Genomic DNA, 27,270 nt, shown 5'->3' with positions numbered 1-27,270 from the left:
GGAATTAAATGTACCCGGGCCATCAGATCGCTTGCATCCAAGAATCTTCAAGGAAATGAGAGAAGAATTGAGTGAGAGATGCTATGACTTGTGTTCCACATTCAGGAAGCAGTAGTTAGGCGTCAGGCACATGCAGTGACTTGAATTGTGTGAATTAATCGGTTAGAATCATTTCATAAGCTTTAACTCGGCTTGGTAATTTTGTTTAATCTAGTTTAACTCATTCCAGTCTATTCCCTCTGGAGTTGCTGTCTTTGTGGATTAAACATTGAGGTCCTCTCCAGCGTCACAAGCCTCAAGCTTTTGCTCAGATTTCCAGTGAAGGATATTGCTGAGTACAATAAACTTTATTGCTGGAACTGCCCTTCCATTTCTTCATGCAAATGTGCACATCTGGCCTTAGACTCCAGGCATTAGAATAGAAGAAATAGGGGCAGAAGTAGACCTCCACCCCACTGAGCCTGCTCCGCCATTTAATATGCCATTTAATAGCTTCAACATGGATGGCCTTGCACCCCCTGCAACTCAGTGACACTAATGGTTGCCCTGTGGTCTCCCATATGAGCTGCCTACACTGGCAGTGAGTGGGAGAATTGTTGCACTTCAGCCTGGAACAGTGAGCAAATCAATCGATGAATTTGGAAAGCCTTCATATACATACCCAGGATAACAAGATTGATTTTAGAACAAAGTCCTGAACCTCGGCCACTCCACTGATACTAATTAGGTTGGACATTGTGTTGAGGTGGACTGCTGGGTGAAATGTCTGCCAATCCTACGGCTGCTCCTGAGCTAAAACACAAAGAGTTAGACTTCTATATTAGGAATTGTCAGCATTAATTTAGAATCAGCCAATTTGCCTCACAATTCTACTGAAGTTCTTTGAAGAGGTAACCAAATTGAACTGACAAGGACAATCTAGTGACCATAATCTATTTAGACTTTCAGAAAGCATTTGATGAAGTTCCACATATGAGCTTTAATCTCATTTAGAAGCCTCATGTTATTACTGAAATATTAGTTAATTGGATTGTAAATTTCTTTGGCATTGAAAAGCAGCAAGTGATGATAAATGGAAAAATATCTGGCTAGAGGGTAATAACTAATTAAGTTCTTAGAGGCATCTGTTGCTAGTCCCCTGCTTTTCACATTAACCAGAAATGATACTGAAGAGAATGCTTGCAATATCAGATAATTCGCCAATCCTTTTGGCTAGATGATGAGCATGAGAGATTGATGACATTATGAAAGATTAGGATCAATTGAGTGCATGAAATTAGGAATGGCAGAAGGAATTTAATGTAGATTTAAATAGAAATATATGCAAATTGAAACAGGAATTGTGATATTTGCTGCATTATGAAAGTATTCCACCTTATCGACATAATGAAGGAACCTAACCTTGCAACAACGTGACTTAGCCTTGGAGGAGATCTTACTAAGGTCTCATGTGTAGAGTTTTGGTTTTTCTGTTTGCTAGCGAAATCTCACCTTCAATGCAAGACCTGGGCACACTCTCCCCACACTCGAGCTTGCACGACAATTGGATTACTGAAAGCTAAAAGGGAAGCTTCATAGCCTCACTGGACTGGAGATGTTTGGGAAATAAAGCAAGGCACCCCCTAAACCACACCCTCTTAGCTTTTGAGCCTGCCCACTACTGAAGCAGGGGTAGGACTTAATGAAGGGATATCCACTAGTGAAATGAAAAAGAAAAACAATTTGTGTGTTATGATTATTCATTCACTGAAGGCATCCAGATAATCTGAAGGTGTTAGCGACAATCCTACTGCAGCATCATAGGGATGTTTGATTAGGCAAATGTAAAGAAGAATTTTCCTTTTGCAGGGGAGACTAGAATCAGAGGTCATAAATGTAAGACAGTCATCTCTCCTCTTCCTTCAGGTACTATGCCCTAAGAGGTTGTTGGTGACTATGGACCGGCCCATGATTATGCTTGGCAAAGTACTGCAGTGGTTTGCCATTGCCCTCTGCAGTATGGCTGACCAGGAAACTCTCCTGCTCTTACCACCTGCCATCAGGCATTTGGAAGGATTTACAGGCTAATAATCAACCTGTTTGACTAGTTCTGTTAAAGAGTCATGAGGACTTGAAACGTCAACTCTTCTTCTCTGCCAATGCTGCCAGACCTGCTGAGTTTTTCCAGGTAATTCTGTTTTTGTTTTGGATTTCCAGCATCCGCAGTTTTTTGTTTTTATTAATAAACCCAGTATGGAATTCAGGAGAAATTTTACCCAGAGAGTGGTTAATCTGAAACAAAGGGTAGTTCGGGTGACTAGCATTGGTGCATTTAAGGGAAGCTAGATAAACACAAGAGGGAGAAAGGGATAGAATGATATGTTAATAGGGTTAGATGAAGAAAAGTGGGAAGAAGAGCATCAACAAAAGTTTCTGTGCTTTAAATACAATGTAAAACAAATCTTACTTTCACTTGACAAAAGGAAGATAATGAAAGATTTTCTAATGCAAACAAATTATTTAACTTGAGTACTCAACACAGTTAAAGGCCATGAATATAAAAGTAATAAGCCTCAAGCAAATGAAAAGAGATCTTCCCTACAGAATGATAGGTTAAGCAGCAATGGGGACAATCGAATGACATGTGCACCATGTCGGCTGTTACACTGGCAGGAACTTGGAGTTTCACCTCAAAGTAGGAAACTGTTCAGGGAAAAATAAAGCAAAATGTAATGCTGGATGGATATTTTTCAGTTTTGCTTGCTTCATCTCTTGAGAGACAGGGAGAACAGTTGCAAATCTTTTGTTGAATAAGTCAAATTGTTTGAGTAGAAAGAACAATGACAGTAGATTAAGTTTTGACATGGTCTGTGGAAAGAACAAGGTTGATTGTTCAAACAGTCTGTGCCAATTCTATACTTTCCTATGTTCTCCAAAGTCAGACTGGGGCACATTGAAACTTCAGAGACTCACCTGTAAAAGGATAGCTGCAATCCAACCTGGACAAAGGCATCAGGACTCATCTTCTGTTTTTTCATAAAGTCTTTGCCAAAAGCCTTAAACCGGTACACTGTTAGATCAATTTTTTCGATCAACCTGGAAAAGAATATTACCAGAGTTATAAGATGCATTTAATATCATGATACTCTGCAGGATTTACATTTCTTTGGATAATCTACATAATTATCTTTTCCACAGATTCACAGAATTTTTGAAGCACAGATGGAGGCCATTCAGCCCATTGTGGCTGTGCCAGTTCTTCGAATGAGCAATGCACCTTGTTGCCATTCCCCTGCCTTCTCTATGTAACCCTGCAGATTCTTCCTTTTGGAATAATACAATTCCCTCTTAAATGCCTCGATTGTGCCTCCACCACACTCACAGGCAGTGCATTCCAAATCTCAACCACTTGCTGCATGAAGAAGTTTCTCATCATATGTCATTGCTTCTCTTGGCGATTACCTTAAATCTGTGCCCTCTCATTGTCGATCCTTTCACGAGTGAGAACAGTTTTTCCCTATCTACTCTGTCCAGAACTTTCATGGTTTTGAAAACCTCTATCAAACCTCTTCTTGACCTTCTCTTCTCCAAGGAAAATATTTCCAACTTCTCCAATCTATCTTCATAACTGAAGTTCCTCATCCCTGGAACCACTGTCATGGATCTTTTCTGCAGTCTCTAATTCCTTCACATCTTTCCTACAGTGTGGCATGTAGAATTGAGCGTAATACTACAGTTGAGGCCAAACCAATGTTTTAACCAGGTTTAACATAACCCCGTTGCTCTTGTACTCTATGCCCCCATTAATAAAGCCTAAGATACTGTATGCCTCATTAACCGTGCTCTCAATCTATTCTGCCATCACCAATGACTTGTATTAATTTCTATTTTCTTCATACATTTATGTTCCAGGGTTATGAAAGTCTCAGCCCAGCATTTTAAAATTGCAAATAAAGAACAGTAGCCTTTCAGACTTGCAGCCCCCAGAGTCCAGACTAGGGGCAATTATCTTTTACAGCATTGTTTTCATAATTGGGCTGGATGTTCATGCAATTGCAATCTGGGTCTTCAGGTCACCATCAAAATAAAAGGCACATCTGTGAACATATATATGATGAAGGTTGCTCAGCCAGACTTCATTTTCATAATACTGCTGCCTTTCCATATGATCTACTATGGGAAGAATTACTGGCCCTATGGTGATGTCTTCTACTGCGTCAATGCTGCCCTCACCATATTTTACCCCTGTATTGCCCTGTGGCTTTTAGCCTTCATCAGGGTTGACAGTTACATGCCAGTGGTCCAACCCAAAGCAAGGAACTTCACCACATCGGCAAAGCTGTGATAAGCTGCATCAAAATCCAGATAATGACCACTGCGTCTGACCCTGACAAGGTTTCAAACTTCACAACCTGCCTAAAAATGCTCAACATCATTCACTTGAAGGAAGCCAACATACAAACTTTGATTTTGTTTCTCCTCCTGCCCTTTTTCATCCTGATAGGTTGTTACTGCATCACCATCAACAATCTCCTTAAAGAAAAAAGTATCCAAACTGAAGCCAAAAGCTAAAGAAAATTCCATCAAAATAATTGTGACACTCATTATTCAAGGTACTGTTTGTTCGTTCCCTTTGTTTTATTACTAGTGTTAAGTGGTCACACTGATTTCACTGCCTGGGCTGCCTTCACTACATTCTTGATGATCCTCAATACTTGCCTTGAATAATCATGCATTATAAAGGGACAAATCTTCCAATCTCCAGATCGTCGAAGACCGGACATACAATTGAAGATGCATGTTGGGACCCTTTGGAAACCCTGACCTCCATGAGAATTGCCTGGGAAGTTTCAATTTCTACCCGACCACCCTCCTGACCAGTCCTAATCCTACTACCTCCCGATCAACCCGACCACCAGACTCTCCCCACCCGACCTCCTGACTAACTCCCCCAACTACCCCCTGATCTGACTACTCCCCCGACCCAACTACCCACTTACCCATCTCACTCACTTACCCACCACACTCAGTTATCCGCCTCACCCACTTATCCCCATCACCCATCTATCCACCTCACCCACTTACTCACCTCACTCACCCACCAACCCACATCCACCTCACCAACCTTCTTCCTACCCACCTCATTCACTTATCCACCTCACTCACATAACCCCATCCACTTACCCACCTCACCCACATACCCAACTACCCACCTTATTCACTTGCCCCTGTTACAAAACTATAATTGTTTTCATAATATTATCGTGGGTTATTGTAAAGTAGGTTTATAGGGGCGAGTATGGATGATTCTGTCTGTGTGCGATTTAATTAAATTAGAGTCAGCTAGACTGCAAGCTTGAAATTATCAAAAGGAATTATGTGTAGAAGGGTACTTGAAATGCTAATGAGTAAACATAGATGAGTTCTTAGTATACAAGGTGTGCAGGAAATTTCCATTTTTAGATAAATGAAGGAGTTGTTTGGATTTCAAAGGGAGGGTAGGATATTTACAACTGGCAAGATAAGCAAGGCCAAGCAGTGTGTTTATTTTTCTCAAAAGGAAAGTGGTCATATTGGCAACATGAAAGGTTTTATATTATGGGAAAAGTAAATTTGCAAAGTCAAAAGGAACAATGGGATTTATAGATTAAAGAGAAAGAAACATATATAAAGAGAAATGAAAGAATATGTTGGGGGGTCATGTAAGGTCTAACAGGAGTGTGTGAAACAATCTTGAAGAAGTCCCCAGCCATGTTTACAAAAACCTGCTGTGTCCAGTAACTAAAGTTGGAGAAAAGCCTTTTCCACTGTCAAATGAGTGCTGTGGTAATTTGCTGGTTATTTTTTTAAACTTAAAAACTATTTTGGACTGTTGCCTTAAAGGGGGAATGTAGTTAGAAGTCAGGTTAATTAGAAAGCTTGATATTTGTTATGGTATTAAGTAACTATAATCTTATGCATGTGCTTAAAATCTTTTCTTAATAAATATTTTAAATTAATTTTTAAGATCTCTAAATATCTTAGGGGACTCATTGCTCCTGAATTCAGTGGCCAAATCTTCTCGTAATAAATACAAATTGCAAAGCTGTTGTGATAGCATGGCTAAGTTTCCCTTGTGGATTTGGTCCACCTAGTATACATCATGTGCCACATCATAACATTCCTACCCACCTCACCCACACACCTACCTACTCACTTATCCATCTCACCTCCCAACCCAACTACCCACCTATCTATTCATTCACTCACCCATTCACTTGCCAATTCACTAATATTCTGACTTGACATTTAATCTTACAATACAGCAACTAGTACTGTAAAAGGTTGAGGGGATTGCATGTGCTGCCTTGCCCCAAGTCTAGTCCACTTTGACAAAGTTCCCCGATAGATGCTGCACTCTGCATTTCTGTGAAAGGTGGGCTCGGAAAGTCCCAGTAAGAATGTGTAGCAGCATCGAGTTGGGGGAAATTTTCAATTGCAACTGCAATCCAATGATCATTGCTGCTGCTTGGAAGATCTGGGCCATGGTGTTAATGCACTTTCAGGCCAGGGTCATCAGCGTCATCTACTTTCAGAACTACCTGCAAGGCGTATGCTGGAAAATCTTGCGAACCGGAAGCTTCCGTTCACTGAGCAATGACAACATCAGCGAAATGTAAATAATGAAAGGCAACAAGACATGCCTCTTAGACAAATAAAGGAAAATGAAAAATACTTGCATTTATATAGTGTCCTGTCAAGTTTAGTTGTTTCAAAGTGTGCTGCACAATGAAATGCTTTTGAAGAGGGAAGACAATATAAATAAATATCTCAATTTATGACAAATTGAATAATTAAGGAAATCCTTTTACATTCATTCACGGGGTGCCCATCTCTAATTGCCTGTGGGGAAGTGACAATGAGCTGCCTCCTTGAATCTGAATGAATAGCTTGCAAGGTCATTTCAGAGGGCTTTTATGAATCAACCACATTGCTGTGAGCCTGGAGTCACTTGTCGACCAGACCGTGTAAGCATTGCAGATTTCCTTTTATTCCATATTTGTATTTAATTAATTTAATTTAAGTTCCCTAGATGCCATGATGGGATTTAGACCCATGCCTTCAAATCATTAATCAAGGATCTTTGGATTACTAGTCTAATAGCATAACCGGCTACTGTACCCAGAACAGCAGTGAATGACAAAACAACTTATAAATGCCCCACTGTAATTGCTTTAATAACGTTTCCACAAAGAAAATCTTGTCAAATATCCAATATCATTTGGTCTGTACCTTTGGAGTTTATCAGCTGCTGAAGTTAAATATCTTTGGGTTTCAGAGTCGCATTTCCACCTCAATCTTCTTGGAGCAGGCAGCTCACAGACAGAATCAGCTCGTACTAACTTCCTTGAAGTTTCTTTACTGAGAAGATACATAACACATACCTAAAATACTCAACATTTATGGTCTCTAATGCAGTACTCATAATGGCTAGAAGTCGACATGTGTAGGAATACTAACAATGCTAAGTAAAGTCTGACCGCAATTCATTTTTCCAACAATTACAATGTTAAAGAAGGATGGTGCAAAGGAAAGATTGAACTAGATCTTGAATTATTTTTATGTTTCAAGACAGCTCACAGAATGATCTGCTGCTCAGTGATATTAAAACCTGACCAGCTCTTGGAGCATCTATAACAGAGCGCTGTACAAATGTGCCTCCTGCATGTGCAGAGTTCCAATTTCACTGAATAGCAAGCTATATTGGGCACATGGTTAGAATTCTGTTCTGCAATCTCTACATCTCTCTAAGCATTTACCATTCTTAAACTTGTAAAAATGGTTTAACAATCCTCTATGATGTTTTACAATGTGATGTAACACTTAGTCTACAATGTAGCAACATTGCAATTGGAATTTAAGTAAATTCTAGTGAATAAGTTGTCCATTTTTGTATGTTTTACATTACCTTAATATAGGGGAGTAATTTTTTAAAATGTATTTATTTTTTCACAGGATGTGTGTGTCGCTGGTTAGGCCAGCATTTATTTCCCACCCCTAATTGTCCTTGAGAAGGTGGTGATGAGCCGTCTTCTTGAGACACTGCAGTCCATGTGATACACCCATATTGCTGTTAGAAAGGGAGTTCCAGAATTTTGACCCAGCAACCATGAAGGAATGGCAATATATTTCCAAGTCAGGACGATGTATGACTTGGAGGGGAACTTGCAGGCAGTGGTGTTCCCATCTGCTGCCCTTGTCCTTCTAGGTGGTAGAAGTCATGGGTTTAGATAGTGCTGTTGAAGGAGTCTTGGTGAATTACTGCAGTGCATCTTGTACATGGCACACACTGCTTGCCATTGTGCATTGGTGGTGGAGGGGGTGAACATTTAAGGTGGTGAATGGGGTGCTAGTCATGTGGGCTGCTTTGTCCTGGATGACGTCAAGCTTCTTGTGTATTGCTGGAGCCGCACTCATCCGGGCAAGTGGAGAGTATTCCATCACAACCCTGACTTGTGCCTTGTAGATGATGGACAGGCTATGGAGAATCAGGAGGTGAGTTACTCAGTGCAGAGTTCCCAGCCTCTGACCAGTTCTTATAGCCACAGTATTTATATGGCTATTCCTGTTTCTGGACAAAGGTAACCCACAAGATGTTGCTAGTGAGTGATTCAACGATGGTAATGCCATTGAATGTCAAGGGGAGATGGTTGGATTCTCTTTTTGTTCGAGATGGTCATTGCCTGGCATTTGTGTAGTGCAAATGTTATTTGCTACCTATCAGCCCAAACCTGAATGTTGTCCAGCTCTTGCTGCATATGGACAAGGACTACTTCAGAAAAGCAACAGTAAATAGAGGTGTAACTTTTACAAAATGTCTTTTATGATTTATTTAATCTCCAACTGTTCTGAATATATTTTGCATATTAAGTTTGATGGTGACTTTTTCACTCTTCTAACAAAGGTGCTAGCCCACTTAATGAAAATAACAGATATTCATATGCTAATACCGTATTGGCATTTTTAGCCCAGTCTTACTTGCTGTTGTTCTTTTTGTGAAATTGAGATGATAAAGCTGTCTTTAGAATTTTCCTCTGTATGGGCTCAACTAATCTGTGGGCTTAATAAGTCATGAATGCTAAGGATATCTTCTCTGTGGTGAGGCACCTCTTGTTTGAATAGAGACATGATGGGCAATTATTGATATACTCTTTGCATTGCCCCCTTCCATAGTCAGGGTTATCTGGGTTAAAACAAAAATACCCTCTTGTAAACCTGAAATCCATCTGAGAATTGCTCTATCCCATTTGTTCATTTGCCCCGCTGGCAAAATTATTGATAAACAAAGCTTTTGTAAGCTAGATTTTTGCAAAATAGTAATTAATGAAGCAATAAAAATAGCATGAAAACAATGACGTACATGTAACAGAGTAGGTATTCAACACATTGTATAACCGCAATGCCTTCTGCAGGTGAGTGTTCATAAACCAGCCCACAGGCTCCATCTTTTCCAACAATAAACTGCAGGATAAATGGAAATCTGTCAGTACTTTTTGAGCTAAACTGCACGTAAGGCTACACATTGTGAGGTCAACCCAAAAGGAATCAATATTACACCCTTATGATAAATATTCATTCTGCTATTTTACATAGATATCTAAAAAGATAACATAGCTGCTTCATTTAAATATGCAGACATCTCTTTTGGTGGATACAACAATATGCAGTTGGAAACAACAACAAAAAAGGCTACTATCTCATGAAATTGCACATGTCAATGGGGGCAAGAAAATGAATAAAGCTAGTACAGGAGTACCAAGAGACAACAAATTCCTGGTGCTGAATGCATGCTCCAGCAATCGTAGTTCAACAATTGCTGCTTAAATTCTGTATTTCAACTTGTATGTTTAAGGGATAGAGTTCCAGTTAGTAAAACCTTCTGGAATAGCGAGCAGCACAAAAAAGAAGCCTGTTAAGCTTCTCACTTTTCTTCTGTGTATACTAAAGTTTGGGCTGCAATATCTCCTGTGTTTCTGCAAAAAGGAATGGAAATCCAGCTTAAACACAAGCAACTCTCATTTAGTTAAAATCTTGTACAGGATTGACCGCTTGGCCACGTCTGTCTGGCATTGTAGTTAGAACCATAGAAAAGTTACAGCACAGAAGGAGGCCATTTAGCCCATCTTGTCCATGCCAGCCCAAGGACACCCAGGTGCCCTTTCTAACCCCACCTTCCTGCACCCGGCCCATAGCCCTGCTGCTTACAGCACTTTAGGTGCAGACCCAGGTACTTTTTAAAAGAGTTTAAAGTTTCTGCCTCTACCACCAACTTGGGCTGCGAATTCCAAATACCCAATACCCTCTGCATAAAAAAGTTCTTCCTCATGTCCCCCCTTCACCTTTTGCCACTTATTTTGAATCTATGTCCCCTGGTTCTAGAATTCTCCATCAAGGGAAACAATTTTATCCTGTCCACTCTATCTATTCCCCTCATAATTTTGTACACCTCAATCAGCCTTCTTTGTTCGAAGGAGAATAACCCCAACCTATCCAATCTCTCCTCATAGCTACACTTTTCTAACCCTGGCAACATTCTTGTAAACCTCCTCTATACGCTCTCCAGAGCTATTACGCCCTTCCTGTAATGTGATGACCATAACTGCATACAATAAGTTAGTAGACTTTGCCATAGAGTATTTCATCCTCATTAAGCCCAATGAGCTCCATGTTTTTAGACGTAAGCATGGTATAAGTACCATTTAAAATAAACTGGTTAGTGTATGATAAAAATTAAAAAGCCAAGGAATGTCATTTGAGAAGATTTAGCATTCATCCATTATTATCACCAACAGAAATTTCTAGGCTAATATTTTGAAGCATTTCCAATAATGTGATCTTTGTTTCTAGGGAATAAACAGTCCTACGATGAAACAGCCTTACAATGAAACAGCCCTACAATGAGGTCTGAAAAGATTCATACAGACTCGAAACATTAACTCTGTCTTTCTCTCCACAGATGCTGTTAGACCTGCTGAGTTTTCCCAGCATTTTCTGTTTTTATTTCAGATTTCCAGCATCCACAGCATTTTGCATTCATCTACAATGAAACTTTCTCACTAGGTCATTTAATGCTACACATATGAGGTCTGCATCCATTACCTGCATGGTTTTGTCATACCAACGATTTGCTCTATTTTTGTGACAGCCACCTCCATGCATTATCTGCAGTGCCAGGTTTATATCTGTCTGCTCAACACCACTTGGGGCATCTAAACACAACAGAAATATGCAGCGTTCGATCGCATCCAGAGAGTCTCGGTTAGTAGAGTCTGCAAAGAGAAAGTCCAAAATTCATTAACCAAGCTAACAGATTTTCAGATAGCCATTCTAATTAATGCCACATGTAGCACAATATGTCTGTTGGGCACAAGGTATAGATTATTGAACGAGTACTTCCAAAAAGATTCATATTGCCATGCCAATTATCAGGCAAAATACAAACCAAATAATTGTAGACCAACCCCTTCATCCCACAATGTTTAGGCCAGTTATATTACACAGATTCTGTTGATGCAAAAGTGATTTTTTGATGATGCCAATCTATTTAGTGTAATTTGTGCGAGGCTTAAATTTAGTTGTTGATGTTAGGCTTGGGGAGTAGTTGTTAGGGAGTAGTTCATCATCACACACTGCCTCACTTTGCAACAACTGCATCTAATAGAAAACAAGGTGTAAGAATCCTGTGATGGTTTGAATCATTTTAATGTCACCAGAGAATATTCAGCATAACACACTGAGTCCTTGTTTATATCATTCAGTTGGTATATGGAAGTGGATAGTTCCATCAACTTAACTTGTGAGTGGTACATAGTTGGCAGAGAAGCCAGGGATTGCTTTGCTGTGAATAGGTGTTGATCTCAAAACAGTGCCTGTAGTAAACTGATGCCCAGATCCACACAATGGGAGAAAAACTGAGGCAATAGCTTTGTTACAGACATCTTTTTAATTATAGAATTTAATCATTATAGGTTGTGGTTATCCCTGCGCTGCTGATCTAAGACACATGGGCAGAATACCTGTGTTCTCAAATCATTAAAAAAAAAACTTTGCTTCACTTCATAAAATACATAAAGGGTATAATGTATCTTCTGAGCATTTTTCAAATTGGACTTGACACTTCAATGGAGTTATACACAATACATTTGAAATGGTCTCCTCAACTTAAACTGCAACATTTATAGGGGAGGCGGTGGACTCGTCCTCCAGAGACCCAGGGTAATGCTCTGGGGACCCAGGTTCAAATCCCACCATGGCAGATGGTGGCATTTGAATCCAATAAAAACCTAGAACAATTGCTGATTGTTGTCATCTGGTTCACTACTGCCCTTTAGGGAATAAAATCTGCTATCCTTACTTGGTCTAGCCTACATGTGACTCCAGACACACAATGTGGTTGATTCTTAAGGATTGGCAATAAATGCTGGCCCAGCCAGCAACACCCATGTCACATGAATGAATAAAAAGATTCATAAGTCACAGTGGGACTTGACTCCAGAGCTATATTTTCACATTTGAGCTTCTGCAAAAAGGAAAATGCTTTGCAGCGATGCAGAAGTGGCTGTATAACTGCACCCAAAGATATTTCCATACTTTTCCTCTATTACAGATATTTGACAATGATGCATGACTCTTTTGGTTGTGTGCTCAACTTCTAAAGCATACAGAATCAATAGAACATTGCAGCCTACTGTAGAACATTGTGCACGTAAATATTTGAATATCTGCATAAGCAAATTTCCAGCTCTAAGTAGCAATTCATATTTACCTCCTCACATGAAGTTCAGATCCATTGGCAAGATATCAAAGGTAAAACAGCATATCTACAGACTGAGGCCTGACCTAATACATTGCATATAAGCTGTGATTGTGCACACCAAGAATAGCATTTTGCCTTTTTCACTAAGTGTCATTCTGTTTGAAATGAGGAGTAAAAATGTGTTTAATGCCACTTGCTTTCATTGAACCATTTTTCATAATTATTAAATAAGCTAGTCAAAGTTGATTTTGTTTGATACATCTAGAAGATTGTGCCATTGACACAAATGCTATAGGTTGCATGAAGTACTCAGTGATATAAGGAAAGAATTAACTGACCAAAATACTTATGCAGTTTTATGTACCACAATGTGAAATATGAAAACTGCTTTATCAATGCATGCAAACTTTGCCACGTATTTTATCTCTGAATGAAACCAATATATTTATACTCAATATTAACTTTGGAAATCAGTAGGTCAGGTCACTGTAAACCGAGCAAGGAGTCTTCTTGTTTGCTGTGCCAAGTGAAATGATAAAAAGGTTGAAAACATCAACTTTGTTAAAAATAGCAAACGTAGTAAATTTTACCATTGTATTTACAATGTCACTAACACACAATAAACAGGGGAAATTGTCCCAAATAAGTAGATTTCAGACACATTTTGTGAAAAAAAATTGACTTTAGTCAGATGCATTTTACACCTGTTGTGTTTTAAATCACCAGTTAATTTAAATATTCAAGGTGATTTCTTCTGAATTTTACAGCTTGATCAATTCAATTGCTGGTAGAACCTTGCATATTAATTATTTCAATTATTAATACCATCACTGGTTACTGTTTTATGCTGCTTTTTGATGCAATGCAATGCTAAACCATATAAATATACACTAGTGACTTCATCCTGCATGGTACTTGTAAGTATGCCAATTATTATGTCTAATTATATTGAAGGTCAATTGTGTGTGAATAATCTTTGCTGGTGCACATCAAGAGTGCACTGAGCAATGTCTGATGGGACAAGTCATGCAATATACCCATTAACGTTAACCACTCTTCAACAGGGATACTTGTTTAAAGTAGCTAAATAAGTCCAATTCTTTTTTCATTCAATGGGATTCCAGGATTTTTTCCAATAGTTTGATGCTTGCATTTCATTATTTTTTCCTGTTTTTTTCACGGTCTTTAGTTTAAAAATATCATACTGTCAAGAATGTTATTCACCTTATTACTGAATTGTAAATTCTAGCTAAATAAATGCAGATTCATTGGTTCACATGCCAAATGTAATAAGTGGACAGTGTAAGATCATATCTACCAGATTACAATGACCAAAGAACACTGTGAAATAAAACCAAAATCTAATTCTCTTCTCAGACAAAATGCTGCTGCTTCCTATTTCAACTAATAGCTAGTACAGTCTTTAACATTGGTCTGTTGTACCTATGATGCAAAACAACCTTTAAAAAAGAGTAAAATTCAGTCATTTCAAGATAGTTGTTTCTGATCTCGGTAAGTAGACAAAAACCAAAAAAAAAACACAACAGCCAATCTCAGATAATCATCGGAAACCCTCAAATTTCCCCAGAATCTATTGACAGTTATTAGATTATTTTTGTCATAAAGAGTTGTAGCCCCACCTTAACAATAGAATAGTGGGAAATGTGGCAAACACAGTGCACTGCTTCTGTCTTTATAGATGAGCTTGTCTTCAATCTTACATGGCAGTTCCAAGAGAGCTCCATTAATGTTTGGAAAAATAAAATATATTCTTGAAGTAAAATAACAATAGCCATGAAACTATTGGAATGCTTTTCATAGATTTGAAAGCGTAAGAATTCCAGATGCAGGTGAAATTAAGCTCCAGTTTCCATGCTTAAAAAATAAATAAAACTTGTATTTGTATGAGAAAAGCTATTCTAATTTCAGAGACATAAGCATTCAAATGTTTCCTGTAATGGTAATGAGCTGGCAGCGTCTACACAGTGTTCCACAAAATGATCAAATGCAAGGCCAGAAGTGCTTCTTAGAGGCAAATTGTGTTGAAAGGCATTGGTGAGAATTTGTGGTCTGAAATGAATATGATTTAGGGAGTTCAGTAGTATCCATGACTACCACCCATGCATTCTGCTCACCAGCGTTAAATAATAAATCAATTTGTGGCTTTGATTGGAGGGGCTATTATTTTAGTTAAATCTGCATTCATTTTCCCATCATCAACATCATCTTAAATTAGATTAAAGTGAGGGAAAATTAGAGCATCCTACTGTAATTGGGCTACCATTTGGGCAGTTCATACATGGTGGAACTAAAATGAACTGGAAACACTGGCATTCTGAGCTTGCTTTTGAATTGTTGTGAAATATGTTCCAGGAAACAGATACAATACTGCCCAATCATTTTAGGCAAATATGCTTTTGTCCAAAACATTTGCCTAGCTAGTTTGGTGTCACGTAATGAGATAATGAGAATACTTTACATGCTTTGCTGACATGCACCTTACCCCTCATGACCACTCTCCTGGCCTCTGCCCAGTCAGTCCTACTGTCTGATGTGAGCAGCCCAATCGGAGGCACTCCCTCCTTCTGGTTCTCTGCCATTTTCACAATCTTTCTCAGCTGGGTGAACAAGTCGGTTTCATTCAAGCGTCTGAAGTTTATGACAACATCCAAAACAAAGAACTGGAAACAAATGGATGTGAAGTTAAAGTTCAGAGTTGGTGTAGAATATTGAAAGGCATGGGTTACATTTTAAAAGTCTCTTTTAAATCTTAGGTTGGGTTTCTTGATGGGGTAGAGTCTATTATTTATACCTTAATTGAAAAATTAAATTTATAGTCATCAGGAGAGATGTGTTGTCCTGAAGTTATGATCTTTGAGTTCATTCATTCATTTACCTCCCAATGTTCACTCTAAATAAGGTAAGCTTGGCATCAATTTCTAACTTAGCTGTGCTCAATCCAGTAGAAATTGAAACATGCCTTCTCACCTGGTTCTGACAAACTACTATAACGTGCTCTGGTTCAGGCATGACACTGTTTTTCTGGACCACCAGAGTGTCTTTCTGGTGACCTGGGAGACGATAGGATGAGAAGAGCCTGTAGTACTGCTCCATACACAAGGGATGTCCAGCCAGTTGACCACGGGCATATTCAACAGGTAAAGCACGGCTGGAAAACAGATGTGAAAGTAAATGTTGTTTCCAACTCCTCCTGAGGTACCCAACATCACACAACCAATCAATTCACTCCATGTGACATCAAGAAATGACTGAAGGCACTGTATGCAGCAAAGGTTGTGGACCCTGACAACATCTCAACAGTAGTACTAAAACTGATGTTCTAGAATGAGCCTTGCCCCTAAGTCAAATTGTTTCAATAGAGCTATCCAGTGACACCTATCAAACAAAATTTCCCAGATATGTCCTGTCCACAAAAGAAAAAACAAATTAATCAAGCCATTACTACTCTATTAGCCCATTCTCAAACATCAGAACAGTAACAGAATGTATCAGCAACAGTGCTATCAAACAGCAAAAACCTGCTCAGTGATGTTCAGTTTGGGTTCTGCTTGGGCCACTTGGCTCCCAACCTCATTAAAGCCTTGGTCCAAACATGGTCAAAACATCTGAATTCAAGAGGCGATGTGAAAGTGACTGTCCTTGAAACCAAGGCAGAATGTGACCGAGTATGGCATCAAGGATCATTAGCCAAACTGAATTCAATGGCAATCGGGCAAAATTCTCCACTGGTTGGAGTCATACCTAACACAAAGGAAGATGGTTGTGGTTGTTGGAAACCAATCATCTCAGTCCCAGGATCTCACTGCGGGAGTTCATCAGGGTAGTGTCCTAGGCCCAACCATCTTCAGCTCCTTCATCAATGACCTTCCCTCCACCAGAAGGGCAGAAGTGTGATAGTTTGCTGTTAATTGTACCATGTTGAGCACCACTGCATCTCTACTGATGTATCGCTAAGCCAAATATCCCATTTCACTTTAGCCAACTCTGTCTCCACACCCTCATAATAATGACAATAATGACAACTGCTCTGTACATTAGGATTTTTGTTGATATGCAGCGATCTTTGTTGTCAAATGCTTCCTGCCATAGTTTGTAGAAGGCTGAGCTGGCACAACTGGTGTTAGGAGCTCTGGTGAGCTCTGAGATATGACAGCAAGCATCTTTGGCCCCCTTTAAGTTCCAAATTTGCCAATTTGCCAATGTGCTGAAAGCAAAACCTTGGACATTCTCCTCTATCCTATCTCACTCTTTTGCAATGCCTTAAAGATGTGGAACTCAATAATTCCTTCAGTCATTCCCCACAATCTTCAGACTTTGAAAATGACACCCAATCACCTAATCATTGCAAACCTTTGTCTTTCAGGACCTAGCCTTCCATTATATAAAAACCTTGCTCTTGGCTTCCCATTAGAAGAAGAGGAAACCCACTCCACACATTTTGTCTGTTGTTCTCACTCAATATAAACGTCATTGATGAACCATTACCAAATTAAGGTAAGGCATTTTAAACAAGGAAGGTGTTTCACTAAATAATCTTAGGTTTGCTGGAGGTCGAAGGAAGGAAAAAGGGCATAATCACTCATGTTAATGAGTTAGCGGATTACTGTACCGAATGATGTGACTAATGTTAGACATCCAAATAGTAACAACTTACGCATCTATCACAACTTTGTAATCCAATATTCCAGAAATGAGACGGGCAGCAAACCTGTAACAGAAAAAAAGATACTCGTAATGATAGCACCAGGATGAGATTTCCCCAGATATCATCAGATATACCTAAGAGAAGAAGAATCCAAAAGCATCATTTATTATCCATGAGAATTATGTCCAACTGCGATTATGGGAGCAATTAGAGTGCAGATTTCACGAGATAACTTGATTTTATTGAGAAGTATAAAATTGTGAGGGGCCCGGACAGAGCGGGTGGGAAGAGCCCATTTTCTTTAGCAGAGAGGTCAGTGACAAGGAGGCATAGATTTAAAGTGATTGGTGGAAGGATTAGAGGGGAAATGAGGAATTTCTTTTCACCCAAAAGGTGGTAGAGGTCCACCTACCACCCCTGCCTGAAAGGGTGTTGAGGCAGAAACCCTCAACTCATTTAAAAGGTGTCTGGATGTGCACCTGAAGTGCCAGAACCTGTAGGGATATGGATCAAATGCTGGAAAGTGGGATTAGGCTGGGAGGCTCGATTTTTAGCTGGCGCAGACACAATGGGCCAAGTGGCTTCTTCTTGTGCTGTAAACTTTCTATGATTCCAATGCCGGTTGCTCGTAGGTTCAACACTGAAGCAATGTCCAGATTTGTACTAAATTAGACTGTTTTAACCAAGTTCATGTTAGTTACAACCTTAAGTCCACCAATTCCTATAGGGGAGAATGTGAACTCATTATTACATCTGCCCCATGTCACTCCTGCAAGAAATAACACGGAAAGGAGATTTCCACCAGGTACCAAATACTCTGCCCCATATACAACAGGGAAGTCATTTCAAAAGAGACTGCCTTTGGGAACTATTTCTGGATTAACATCAGCAATGAATTCTTGAAAAAGTTTCCTAGTGAAAGCTTTACTAGAAACTGGTCCGAAGTTGAAATTTCTGGGTATTGTTCACAATAATCCAATATTGGTTGCAATATTAATGGGAGATGGTAGGGTAGTGGTGATGTCACTGGACTGGTAGCCCAGAGGGGTAATGTCACTTGACTGGTAGCCCAGAGGGGTAATGTCACTTGACTGGTAGCCCAGAGGGGTAATGTCACTTGACTGGTAGCCCAGAGGGGTAATGCCACTTGATTGGTAGTCCAGAGGTCCAGGCTAATGCCCTGGGGACATGGATTCAAATCCCACCAAGGCAGATGGTAGAATTTGCATTCACTTTATAATCTGGAATTAAAAACAAATCTCAGTAATTGTGCCATGAAACGATTGTCAACTCACCTTGTTCACTAATGACCTTAACTCTGTCTGTCCTATGTGTGACTCCGGGCTCACAGCAATGTAGTTGACTCTCAGCTGCCTTCTGAAATGGCCTAGCAAGCCACTCAGTTCAAGGGCAGTTAGGGGTGAGCAACAAATGCTGGCCTTCCCAGTGACACCCACATCCCATGGAAAAGTAAGAATATCTCAACCTCCTGATGGCTGTACTGGAATATTTTGTTACTGTGCTCAGTGCATTTCTGCCGTGCTATATGAAGTATGATCGCACCTGAGTTGATCACCCTCATCCCTGAAGTTTTGGCGAGGGAATACCATTCCAGGACTGGAATTTGCCACCAGGGCAGCTGGATTGCGTAGATACATGTCGTCCAACCACCATTCGTAAACCTTGGGGAGAAATGGAAAACCTGTTCAATGACACCTCTGATTCATGGAGGCTCCTAATTTCAGAAATGCCTTTGTTTTGAGGACTAGTTCGTTCCTCGGTTTCAATTTAAATATTAAAGGAATTTTTTTTGACGCCAGTTCATTCACAAATTTCGAATCGGTGATCCCTAGATTCCATCGTATGGTTTGGATGTTTAGGCAAAATTAAATAACGAACTTTCTATCATTGCAGAATGATCTAATGAAATGCAACTCAGGTCTACTTGATCAACCTAATTAGCGAGGAGCCTTAAAGACATGGAGTGGTTTATTGGGAATCGATGTTAATTTGGCAGCGCAAAACACCAGTGAAACTGACATCATCTGCAAAACAGAGGTTGGAACATTTACGTACAACTTTATCAATATGACAGTTACATTCACTCGCATAGTCTGGCTAAGTGTTTCCTGAAGAAGGAAAACGGGACATCAATCTGTTAACCAGATCTCAGACTGAAGGCGCCCACTTACCCAGTTAACTTTGCCTTCTCTTCGTTTTATCAGTTGTTGCTGCAAGAACTCTCCAACCTCCCCACGGGCCCCAAACCTTTCGACGATGGTTTTGGTGATTTTGTACTGATCCTCTGAGACCAGGTGTCTCATGCAGTTCAGGTACGTATCCAGGGTCTCCTGAAGAGGGGGCACAGGCAGCTTGGCCAGCACCTGCGGTACAGACAAACTCAAAAGAAGTAAAGGCGGCGGGCCACAGCCGTCTTTAAATCGGAAGCTACTCGGTTAACTGAAACCGCGAGGTGACAAACAAGTGAGCTGCCCAGGCCTGACTGTTCTTTTATGCTATTTGCTGACAGCGCCTATCGTTACACCAACAACAACTTGCATTTAGAAACTGCCCCTCCCCCCCCCCCCCCAAGTGCCATTTGCATTACAAAGCCGACTTTCTCAATTCTATGAATATTCGAGAGACCTGAGATGGGGTTACTGCCTGCACATCATTAGAGTTGGGTTTCTTGTGACTTGTTTCTTGTTGACTTCTTGGAGGAAGTCTCAAGTCGAAAGTACCATTGAACCGTTTGAATTCAAATCCTGTGAATGGTTTAGAAATGTCCAGTATTCAATGTTACCCTATAATGCTATTATCAGTTCTAAACTTTGCCCATTAAATCATCCTTTAGAACTATATTACAATGGCCGTGACAATTAAACTAGTGATTTTACGTATTTAACCCTATCGAGTGACGGAAGAACTAAATTAATATTTGACAGGGATAAGAGTCATACGGACTCGAAACGTTAACTGTTTCTCTCTCCACAGATACTGCTGAGTTTTTTTCCAGCATTTTCTGCTTTTATTTCAGATTTTCAGCATCCGCAGTATTTTGCTTTCATCCTAACATTTGACGGGGTTTGGCTAGTGACTGTACCCAGCTTCATTTAAACATAGCACTCAGTTAGCATTCGATTACCGAGCTGCCCCAGGGACAGGACATTGCAGGCAGCCACTTGTACACCTGGGTAAGACTGTGAAGTGTGTATATAAAAGTTATAGTTACATAGCTGTTCCGGCGAGTTTTCGGTCGGATCGTGTCCTGGTTGGAATTATTCAGGACGGGCATGGTTCTACTGTGAGCGCACGATGCCGATGGAAAAGAGACACAAACAACCGGGACACGGGATCAGCGAGCTCCTGGTTTGAAGAGATAATACAGACGTTTAGCACCGTATCGATGGATTAAAGACCAGATCACTGCTCGATATAAAATCACAGCAACGTATTCTCTGCGTCTATCTTTATTCTTCGTATCTCTCTGTTATGCTGCCTTTCCACGCATTTAACCTCATTATTATCCACATCGACATGAAAGTAAATTACAATCTCTGGTCATCACTAACCCGTTCTTGAAATAAATTGAAAAAAATGGCAGAATACCATTTAAGGAAGAGTTACAAAGCGACACTTCCTTTTGACAGCATCAAACCCATTAAAACCATTCCGCCAACCGAACATCTGCACAATGATGTATTATTTGACAAAAGCCACTTTTCAGTGTCTATAAAAATAGATTAAAAGAATGACCAAGAATGCAACTGTAATACCGCTTCAAATAAAACCCTTTCTCGAGGACAGGCGCACAGGAAAATTCAGACTAATCAACTTTTAAGTGCCCTCCAACTGGGTTACGCACAAATCAAGGGGATCCCACTCTATCCGTTTAGAAACTTGAGTATTCTGCAACATAGCACCTGTCCGCCAATCGTTAACAAACTGGTGTTCACACTTACCGAGGTGTCCACTGCTTCATGAGTTCAGATAAAACGAAGGGAACGGCAGATTCATAGAAATTCCCTGTCCAATCCCATCCTTTGGGAAGCTAGGTTTGAGCTACATAGAGAACTCTCTCAGTCTGCTCGCATTTTCCACCCATTCTGACTTCCTCATTCCTGTTACTGACGTGCGATGGAACCTGAACGGGGATGTGTGTGCAAACTCCGGTGTACTTTCTCTTAAGCCAGCAAAGCCCTCCCCTTTTCCCTATTCGCCGAGCACTCAAAACGACAGCATACGTAGCACCCTATCCATTCATTTGACATTGGGAACTGAAGTGGCCAGAGTCCAGCGGCGGGGCTGGGCGACTTCTTTGTACCGGCCTTCCTAATATCTAACGTTGGTAATTTGTAGGTGTGTGTTTCAGCAATTTTTCAGCAGCTTTTCAGCAATGATCGTTCAGAAGATAATCTAGATAGAATCAAAGAAGGGTACATGTTGCGTTTATTAGGTGGGGTGCCTTGAAACGGCCCAATGTGCTCACCCTATTTCAAAGGAAGAAGAAAGCAATATGGAGAGCATTGAGCACCTCTCGCTTAGCTTGTAAATGAATTGAAAAGGGATTGTGTGTTGTGCTCGACCGACACATATAAGAGATTCGAATTTTCTTAACTTGAAGGGTCTTTCCACTAGACACATTGTCTTGCCGATGAGAAACCCGGAAGCACATTAATAGGAAGAGAGCTGTAATGTAATCGTCCAGAATAACGTGAATATTTTATTGGTTATAACCAGGAACATGATAGAACAATCTACTCCTCCTGCCCCAGTAGATAAGCTTGTAAAAGCGGTGGAATGTTTTCCCCGCGAAAGTTTGTTGGAGATCTGAAATTGGAAGTAATCGAGACTTAAATGTTCTGACATACAATCACACATTCTCACGTCTACATATTTAGACTTCACACTTAGCATCAAGTAGTATGTTCCAAAAAGCAACATGACAACTGATGACTTTGCAAATTTCAAATTTGGAGGATTCATTCAATGCAGAATTCGAGTAACTATGCCGTGTAACCCTGAGAGGTTGCTGAATGTGTGTAATGAATAATTTCACGATTGAGAAGTATTGATGAGCTGTTCTAGGTTTTAATGGAAGGTCCTTTTAATTTTTCACTATAAGATGAAAGAGCGCTGCGAAAGTATAACCCAAGGCGAGGTTAGCAGTAATTCCACCAATCGTTAGCCAGTGTATTGAGCACTCCAACAAGAGATATTTCCAAACCTCCCTCTTCCATGCTGAAATAGCTTAACACTGGCCTCTTTCTCGATTTATTATATTCTCCAAATAAAAATATCACAAGCCGAGCTATTCTTTTCGTTTATTGCAAATCTTTATTCATTTTTATAACTTTTCATTGATCTTTTAAAAAATTGTATTTTCAAAAATGCTGCTTATTCTCAAAGTTTTGAGGGGGAAAAAAACGATCTCCAGTTTCTTCGACCGTGGTGAAATTCTGATTCTGACTTTATAATGGATGTCGATTGTCTACTGTGTAACGAGTTGCCATTTTCTGATGCGGTCTGATTATGTGGTCTGCTGGTGAAATCTGGTCATATGATCGTGTAATGAACTCGATGTCAGCTGAGGCAACAATCGAGGTTTCTGTCCAATGTGCTCGAATGCCAATTGTCAGCGAATATTCGCAGATTCCGGGCAGAGGCTGCATCGTTCCACGTTAGCGCTTGTAGAGTAGTTTCTTCCTCAGTCCTTTAAGGTCTCGGCACTCTGGGCAGACGCGACTTCCGATACCTTGCTTCTGCAAGGATTTTTCCCTTTAAAGTTTCAACAGGTTTCAGCTCACATAACCTCACCCGGAGCTGGACCTTTTTTTTTAGGTCTCCCGGAAAATCGTTGGTTTTGCCTTCCCGTCATCGAATATGTCAGCGGTGCCCAGAGCCAGCAGACCGCTGTACTTAGATTGTAAACTCCAATATAAACTGAAACTTGTGTTTGCACATTGATTGACATGCTATGCATTTTTGTAATCGTGATTTTCCTAAGATTTGACCAAAAGAGAGCCTGCCTCCCGGTGTTCAGTGAAAAACTGGGATGGACTCATTTTCATTGATTCATAGGATGGTACAAAATAGGAAGAGGCCGTTCGACCTATCGAGTTTGTGCCAGCTCTTTCGAACAGCAATCCAGTTTGTCCCACTCCCCGGCTCGTTCTCTCAATCCCTATCATTTTCCCTCCAATTCTCCTTCAAGTATATATCCAATTCCCTTTTAAAGTTATCAAGGAGTTTGTTTTCACCACCCCTATCTGGCAGCGCATTCCAAATTCTAACCACCCCGCCTTAAAATGCCCCCCCCCACACACCCCCCCTCGTGTGGCCTCTGATTCATTTGCCAATCAATGTGTTTCTGGTTTCATAATTGTCTAGGAAAATTCTGACGAATTGAATTGAGAACAATTCTCAGGTGGATACAGCAGACACCGTGTTCTCCTTGTTGCCTTGGTTAGCAACGAGGGATTTTCATGTGTCCGAGAACCATGTAAGATACCCACAGGCTTCCCGCGGGTCATCACAAAGTGAGTGTCGTTTCATGTAGGAACATTTATGGTATGAACGCCAATTCAGTTTGTTCCAACGGTAATGCTGAGCAAGACCAGAATTCATATATAAAAAAAAATACTGAGAATGTTTTAGTTATTTATATATTGTTGGTGAAAGTAGCTGGACCATTTCATTCCCGGTATGTTTACTCACTAAATTGCCAGAAACTGACTTTTTAAAGGCCGATAAGTTTTCATAACGCTGATTTATATGTATTGTACATGCAAAGAGAAAATCTAACTAATTTTTAAAGCAAGCACAAAATGCGTCACGCAGTCGAACTGACGTCTTAAAGCCGGTGCAGAAGCACAGAGAGCAGTGAATGTGTGATTGGTATGAAAGAGCGCTGATGCCGATTTATTCAAACTCAGTCACCATACCTTGATCCAGATTTTAATCTGACATTGTATTTATAACATAGCAGCACACAATGGTCCAAATAATCCTATACAGAGATTCATTCTCAGCCAAAAATACACAATCACTTCTGCATCAATTGATTTCCCTGGGAGAACAATCTAAAGGACATACCTTTATATACAATATTGTGTTTCCCGTCAGGTCCCTGAACGTTTACATGACTTTTTTAAAGATACGTACAGCTATTTACTTTATCACACAGATGTACAACCTAAAACTCGAACACACTGATACAATTCGAGCAAATGTTGCACTGGACATCATTTCAATAGATTCGTGATAAATGTAGTTTATTAGAAATGCTGGGTTCTGATTGAATGCAGATTATAATAATCCCATCTTCATCACATTCTCCATTCCCTTAAGACCCATGAAATAAGCAATTACATAAATTATACAAAAGTAATTCACAGCAATGATTACATCAATTCTGGTTTATATTAGACATCTAGTACATCACAAAGGGCAAGGATATGCTGCATTTCATTCACTTATGTCCTTGGAAGGTTCGGCTGCTGGAGGGTGTCGAGGTTAACTGTAATCACTACCCGATGAATCGTCTTCGGACAGAATCTGCCCAGTTTGTTTCCTCTCATTCTCGGTGCTATCCAGGATTCCAGCCATGGGATAGCTACCCGCCGAGCTGCCATACCCTTTCTTACTGGCTTTGCGTTCCTCCATCTTGATGGTGTCGTATAGCCCTTTGGGTCCCTCCTCCAGAAGGACATTTCTCTCGGAAAGCGAGGGTTTCATTTGGCACACGTTTCTGAGTAGCAGGAGGGCAGGGGCGTACAGGACGTTGGCACAGCCCATGCCAAGGTTGAGCTGCACAAAGCCCAAAGTGTGGACAATTTGGCCGGCTACAATAGGTCCCAGGGCATAGGCAACAGAATAGGAGATGTCGGCTATAGCGTATACACTACCATACACAGACACATGACGAACATCTACCAGGAAGGCAAGGGTCGGCAACAGGGCAGTGTCCACTAGAGCTATCCCAAAACAAAGGGAGCACAACGGAATGATAAGTTCTTCAAAATTCCTGCAAGCTGGGACTGTACACGAGCTAGCCCCTATAATAACCATGCCTATAGCCCCATAGAACCACTGGTAATTGGGATATTTGGCAGCTAGTTTTACAGTGACATATACACCTAGGATGTGGGGGAAAAATGCGGGCAACCACGTTAGTCCCATCTGCCATTCACTGGCGTTCATTGTCTGTTTCATCCAGTTTGATATGGTGGGTTCCAGGAAAGCTAGAGGGATGTTACAGGTGGTCAGAGCACCCGCTACAACGGCAATATAAGGGTCGATCATAAGTTTATAGATGGGGCTGCCTTGCGGCCTGTTTTCGCGTGTTCTGCTGGCAAAAGGTGTAACGACCGTGAGCAACAGAATACCGTCCAAAAGGGAGACAAACGATAGCACGAGGAAGGGGACACTCTTGCCCGCGAACTCGTACAGTATACCTCCAAAGGGGGGCGCCACTAAACTTCCAAAGGAGATGAAAGCCAAGGCGATGCCAAGGGCTGTGCTCCTCTCGGACTCTTCCGTGTACTTGTCCGCGATCATTGCAATCCCTGAGGTGTCTGCAAATGCAGACCCCAACCCTTGCATGCTCCTGGCCACGAATAACATGGCATAACTTTCGCCGAAGGCAAAGGTAAGGGTGGAGAAGAAGATAATGGTGAGTCCTATGAAGAGCGGGATGTCGCAGCCCACTCGGTCAATGAAAGTGCCAGTCAAGGGGTTGGCAAGTAGCTGAAGGATGGCTTTGGATGCAAAGAGCACCCCGATTTGTATGTCTTCGTTTGCATTCGGGTTCCTGTACAGTATGGGTTTCTGAGTGGAGTTGACGAACGAACCATTGGTTCCATTGGAGACTGAAGTGACATAGACCAGTTTATAAGTTCGGAGAGTTTCAAGGTAGTTTGGTATGATTGGCACAATGACCATGTAGAGCATGTTGTCCAATAAGAGGGCAATGCAGACTATGACGAGCATAATTCTTCGCTGCCGCCGCGGCTCTTGCATTGCCCCGCTAATCTGTTTAGTTCTTTCGCCAACCACATCCGAAAGTTTCACCACGACAGACTTGGCGAGTCCGATTGTCATTTCTGCAGCCATGGCTGTTCACTATGACGGTCCGTGCAAACTTTCACCCACTTGCCTCCCCGCTCACACCCACCCACCCCCACGCCCTTCCAACCTCTTCAACAGAACCGAGTGGTTCTGTCACTCTGGCCGGCGGATACTGTAACTGTTACCTCGACATCCTTGTCTGCCTTTACTCCCGCTCTGTGATTCGGACAGTGTGTGGGGGAGGTGTTGTCGGTCCATTGCCTCTGCTCCGCGTTCAGGGAGCTCACAAAGAGCAAGAGGTCAACTCTTCGAGCCGTTAATCCCTCGCCCAGTCCAGCAAAACCACAATGAAAAGATTCTAGTGACTAGGGAGCGATCAGACTAGAGGAACCTGTGCAGCCTTCTCCCACCTGGAACATTCAGGCTCCGGTTCCTGCTTGACTCGCGGACACCGGAGTCGTTGCCCGTTCACGGCGATTGAATCGCATGGTTTCCGCCTGCTCGAGTTTTCCAAAGCTTCTGACGGACTCTTGCTTCGCCCCGTCTGGTTACATCTGAATACGCCCATTATGTTAATTTAACATGTGACTAGATCTTCTCCAATTGCAGCCCCGAGCATGATCCCCCTCCCTGACGAAGCGGGGACTCCGGGCTGGGGTTCAATGTTGCACCTAGATTTCACTCACCAGATTACGGGAGAATATATCTGTTGCTTTGATACTCAGACAGGGCTGAGAACAAGGGTGACTTTGATCACTTG

General features: G+C 41.0%; 2 protein-coding genes across 3 annotated transcripts in view; both read right to left on the bottom strand.

The window, feature by feature from the left end:
- The window catches only part of chata (choline O-acetyltransferase a), a 30,668-nt gene extending 9,077 nt beyond the window's left edge, over positions 1 to 21,591 (bottom strand). For both annotated transcript variants that reach the window (XM_041176069.1, XM_041176070.1), the window contains exons 1-11: positions 21,404 to 21,591; positions 20,674 to 20,807; positions 19,634 to 19,825; positions 19,005 to 19,123; positions 17,451 to 17,504; positions 15,764 to 15,944; positions 15,279 to 15,456; positions 11,119 to 11,288; positions 9,380 to 9,480; positions 7,252 to 7,380; positions 2,953 to 3,075 (exon numbers count right to left, since the gene is read on the bottom strand). In XM_041176069.1, the coding sequence (XP_041032003.1) occupies positions 2,953 to 3,075; positions 7,252 to 7,380; positions 9,380 to 9,480; positions 11,119 to 11,288; positions 15,279 to 15,456; positions 15,764 to 15,944; positions 17,451 to 17,504; positions 19,005 to 19,123; positions 19,634 to 19,825; positions 20,674 to 20,736 (1,310 nt within the window). In that variant the 5' untranslated portion in view covers positions 20,737 to 20,807; positions 21,404 to 21,591. The remainder of the gene's footprint in view (positions 1 to 2,952; positions 3,076 to 7,251; positions 7,381 to 9,379; positions 9,481 to 11,118; positions 11,289 to 15,278; positions 15,457 to 15,763; positions 15,945 to 17,450; positions 17,505 to 19,004; positions 19,124 to 19,633; positions 19,826 to 20,673; positions 20,808 to 21,403) is intronic.
- Positions 21,592 to 24,391: 2,800 nt separating this feature from the next.
- slc18a3a (solute carrier family 18 member 3a) lies at positions 24,392 to 27,000 on the bottom strand. The gene has a single exon (XM_041176405.1). It carries the CDS (start codon positions 26,553 to 26,555, stop codon positions 24,957 to 24,959), a length of 1,599 nt encoding a protein of 532 aa, XP_041032339.1. The 5' UTR covers positions 26,556 to 27,000; the 3' UTR covers positions 24,392 to 24,956.
- Positions 27,001 to 27,270: the final 270 nt, after the last annotated feature.

The sequence above is a fragment of the Carcharodon carcharias genome, chromosome 28 (genome assembly GCF_017639515.1).
Source record: "Carcharodon carcharias isolate sCarCar2 chromosome 28, sCarCar2.pri, whole genome shotgun sequence".
Taxonomy (NCBI): Eukaryota; Metazoa; Chordata; class Chondrichthyes; order Lamniformes; family Lamnidae; genus Carcharodon; species Carcharodon carcharias.
This window is presented reverse-complemented; position numbering and strand designations above follow the sequence as displayed.

Coding starts and splice junctions, on each gene's coding strand:
- slc18a3a (XM_041176405.1), bottom strand. CDS start 26,555: ATGGCTGCAGAAATGACAATCGGACTCGCCAAGTCTGTCGTGGTGAAA.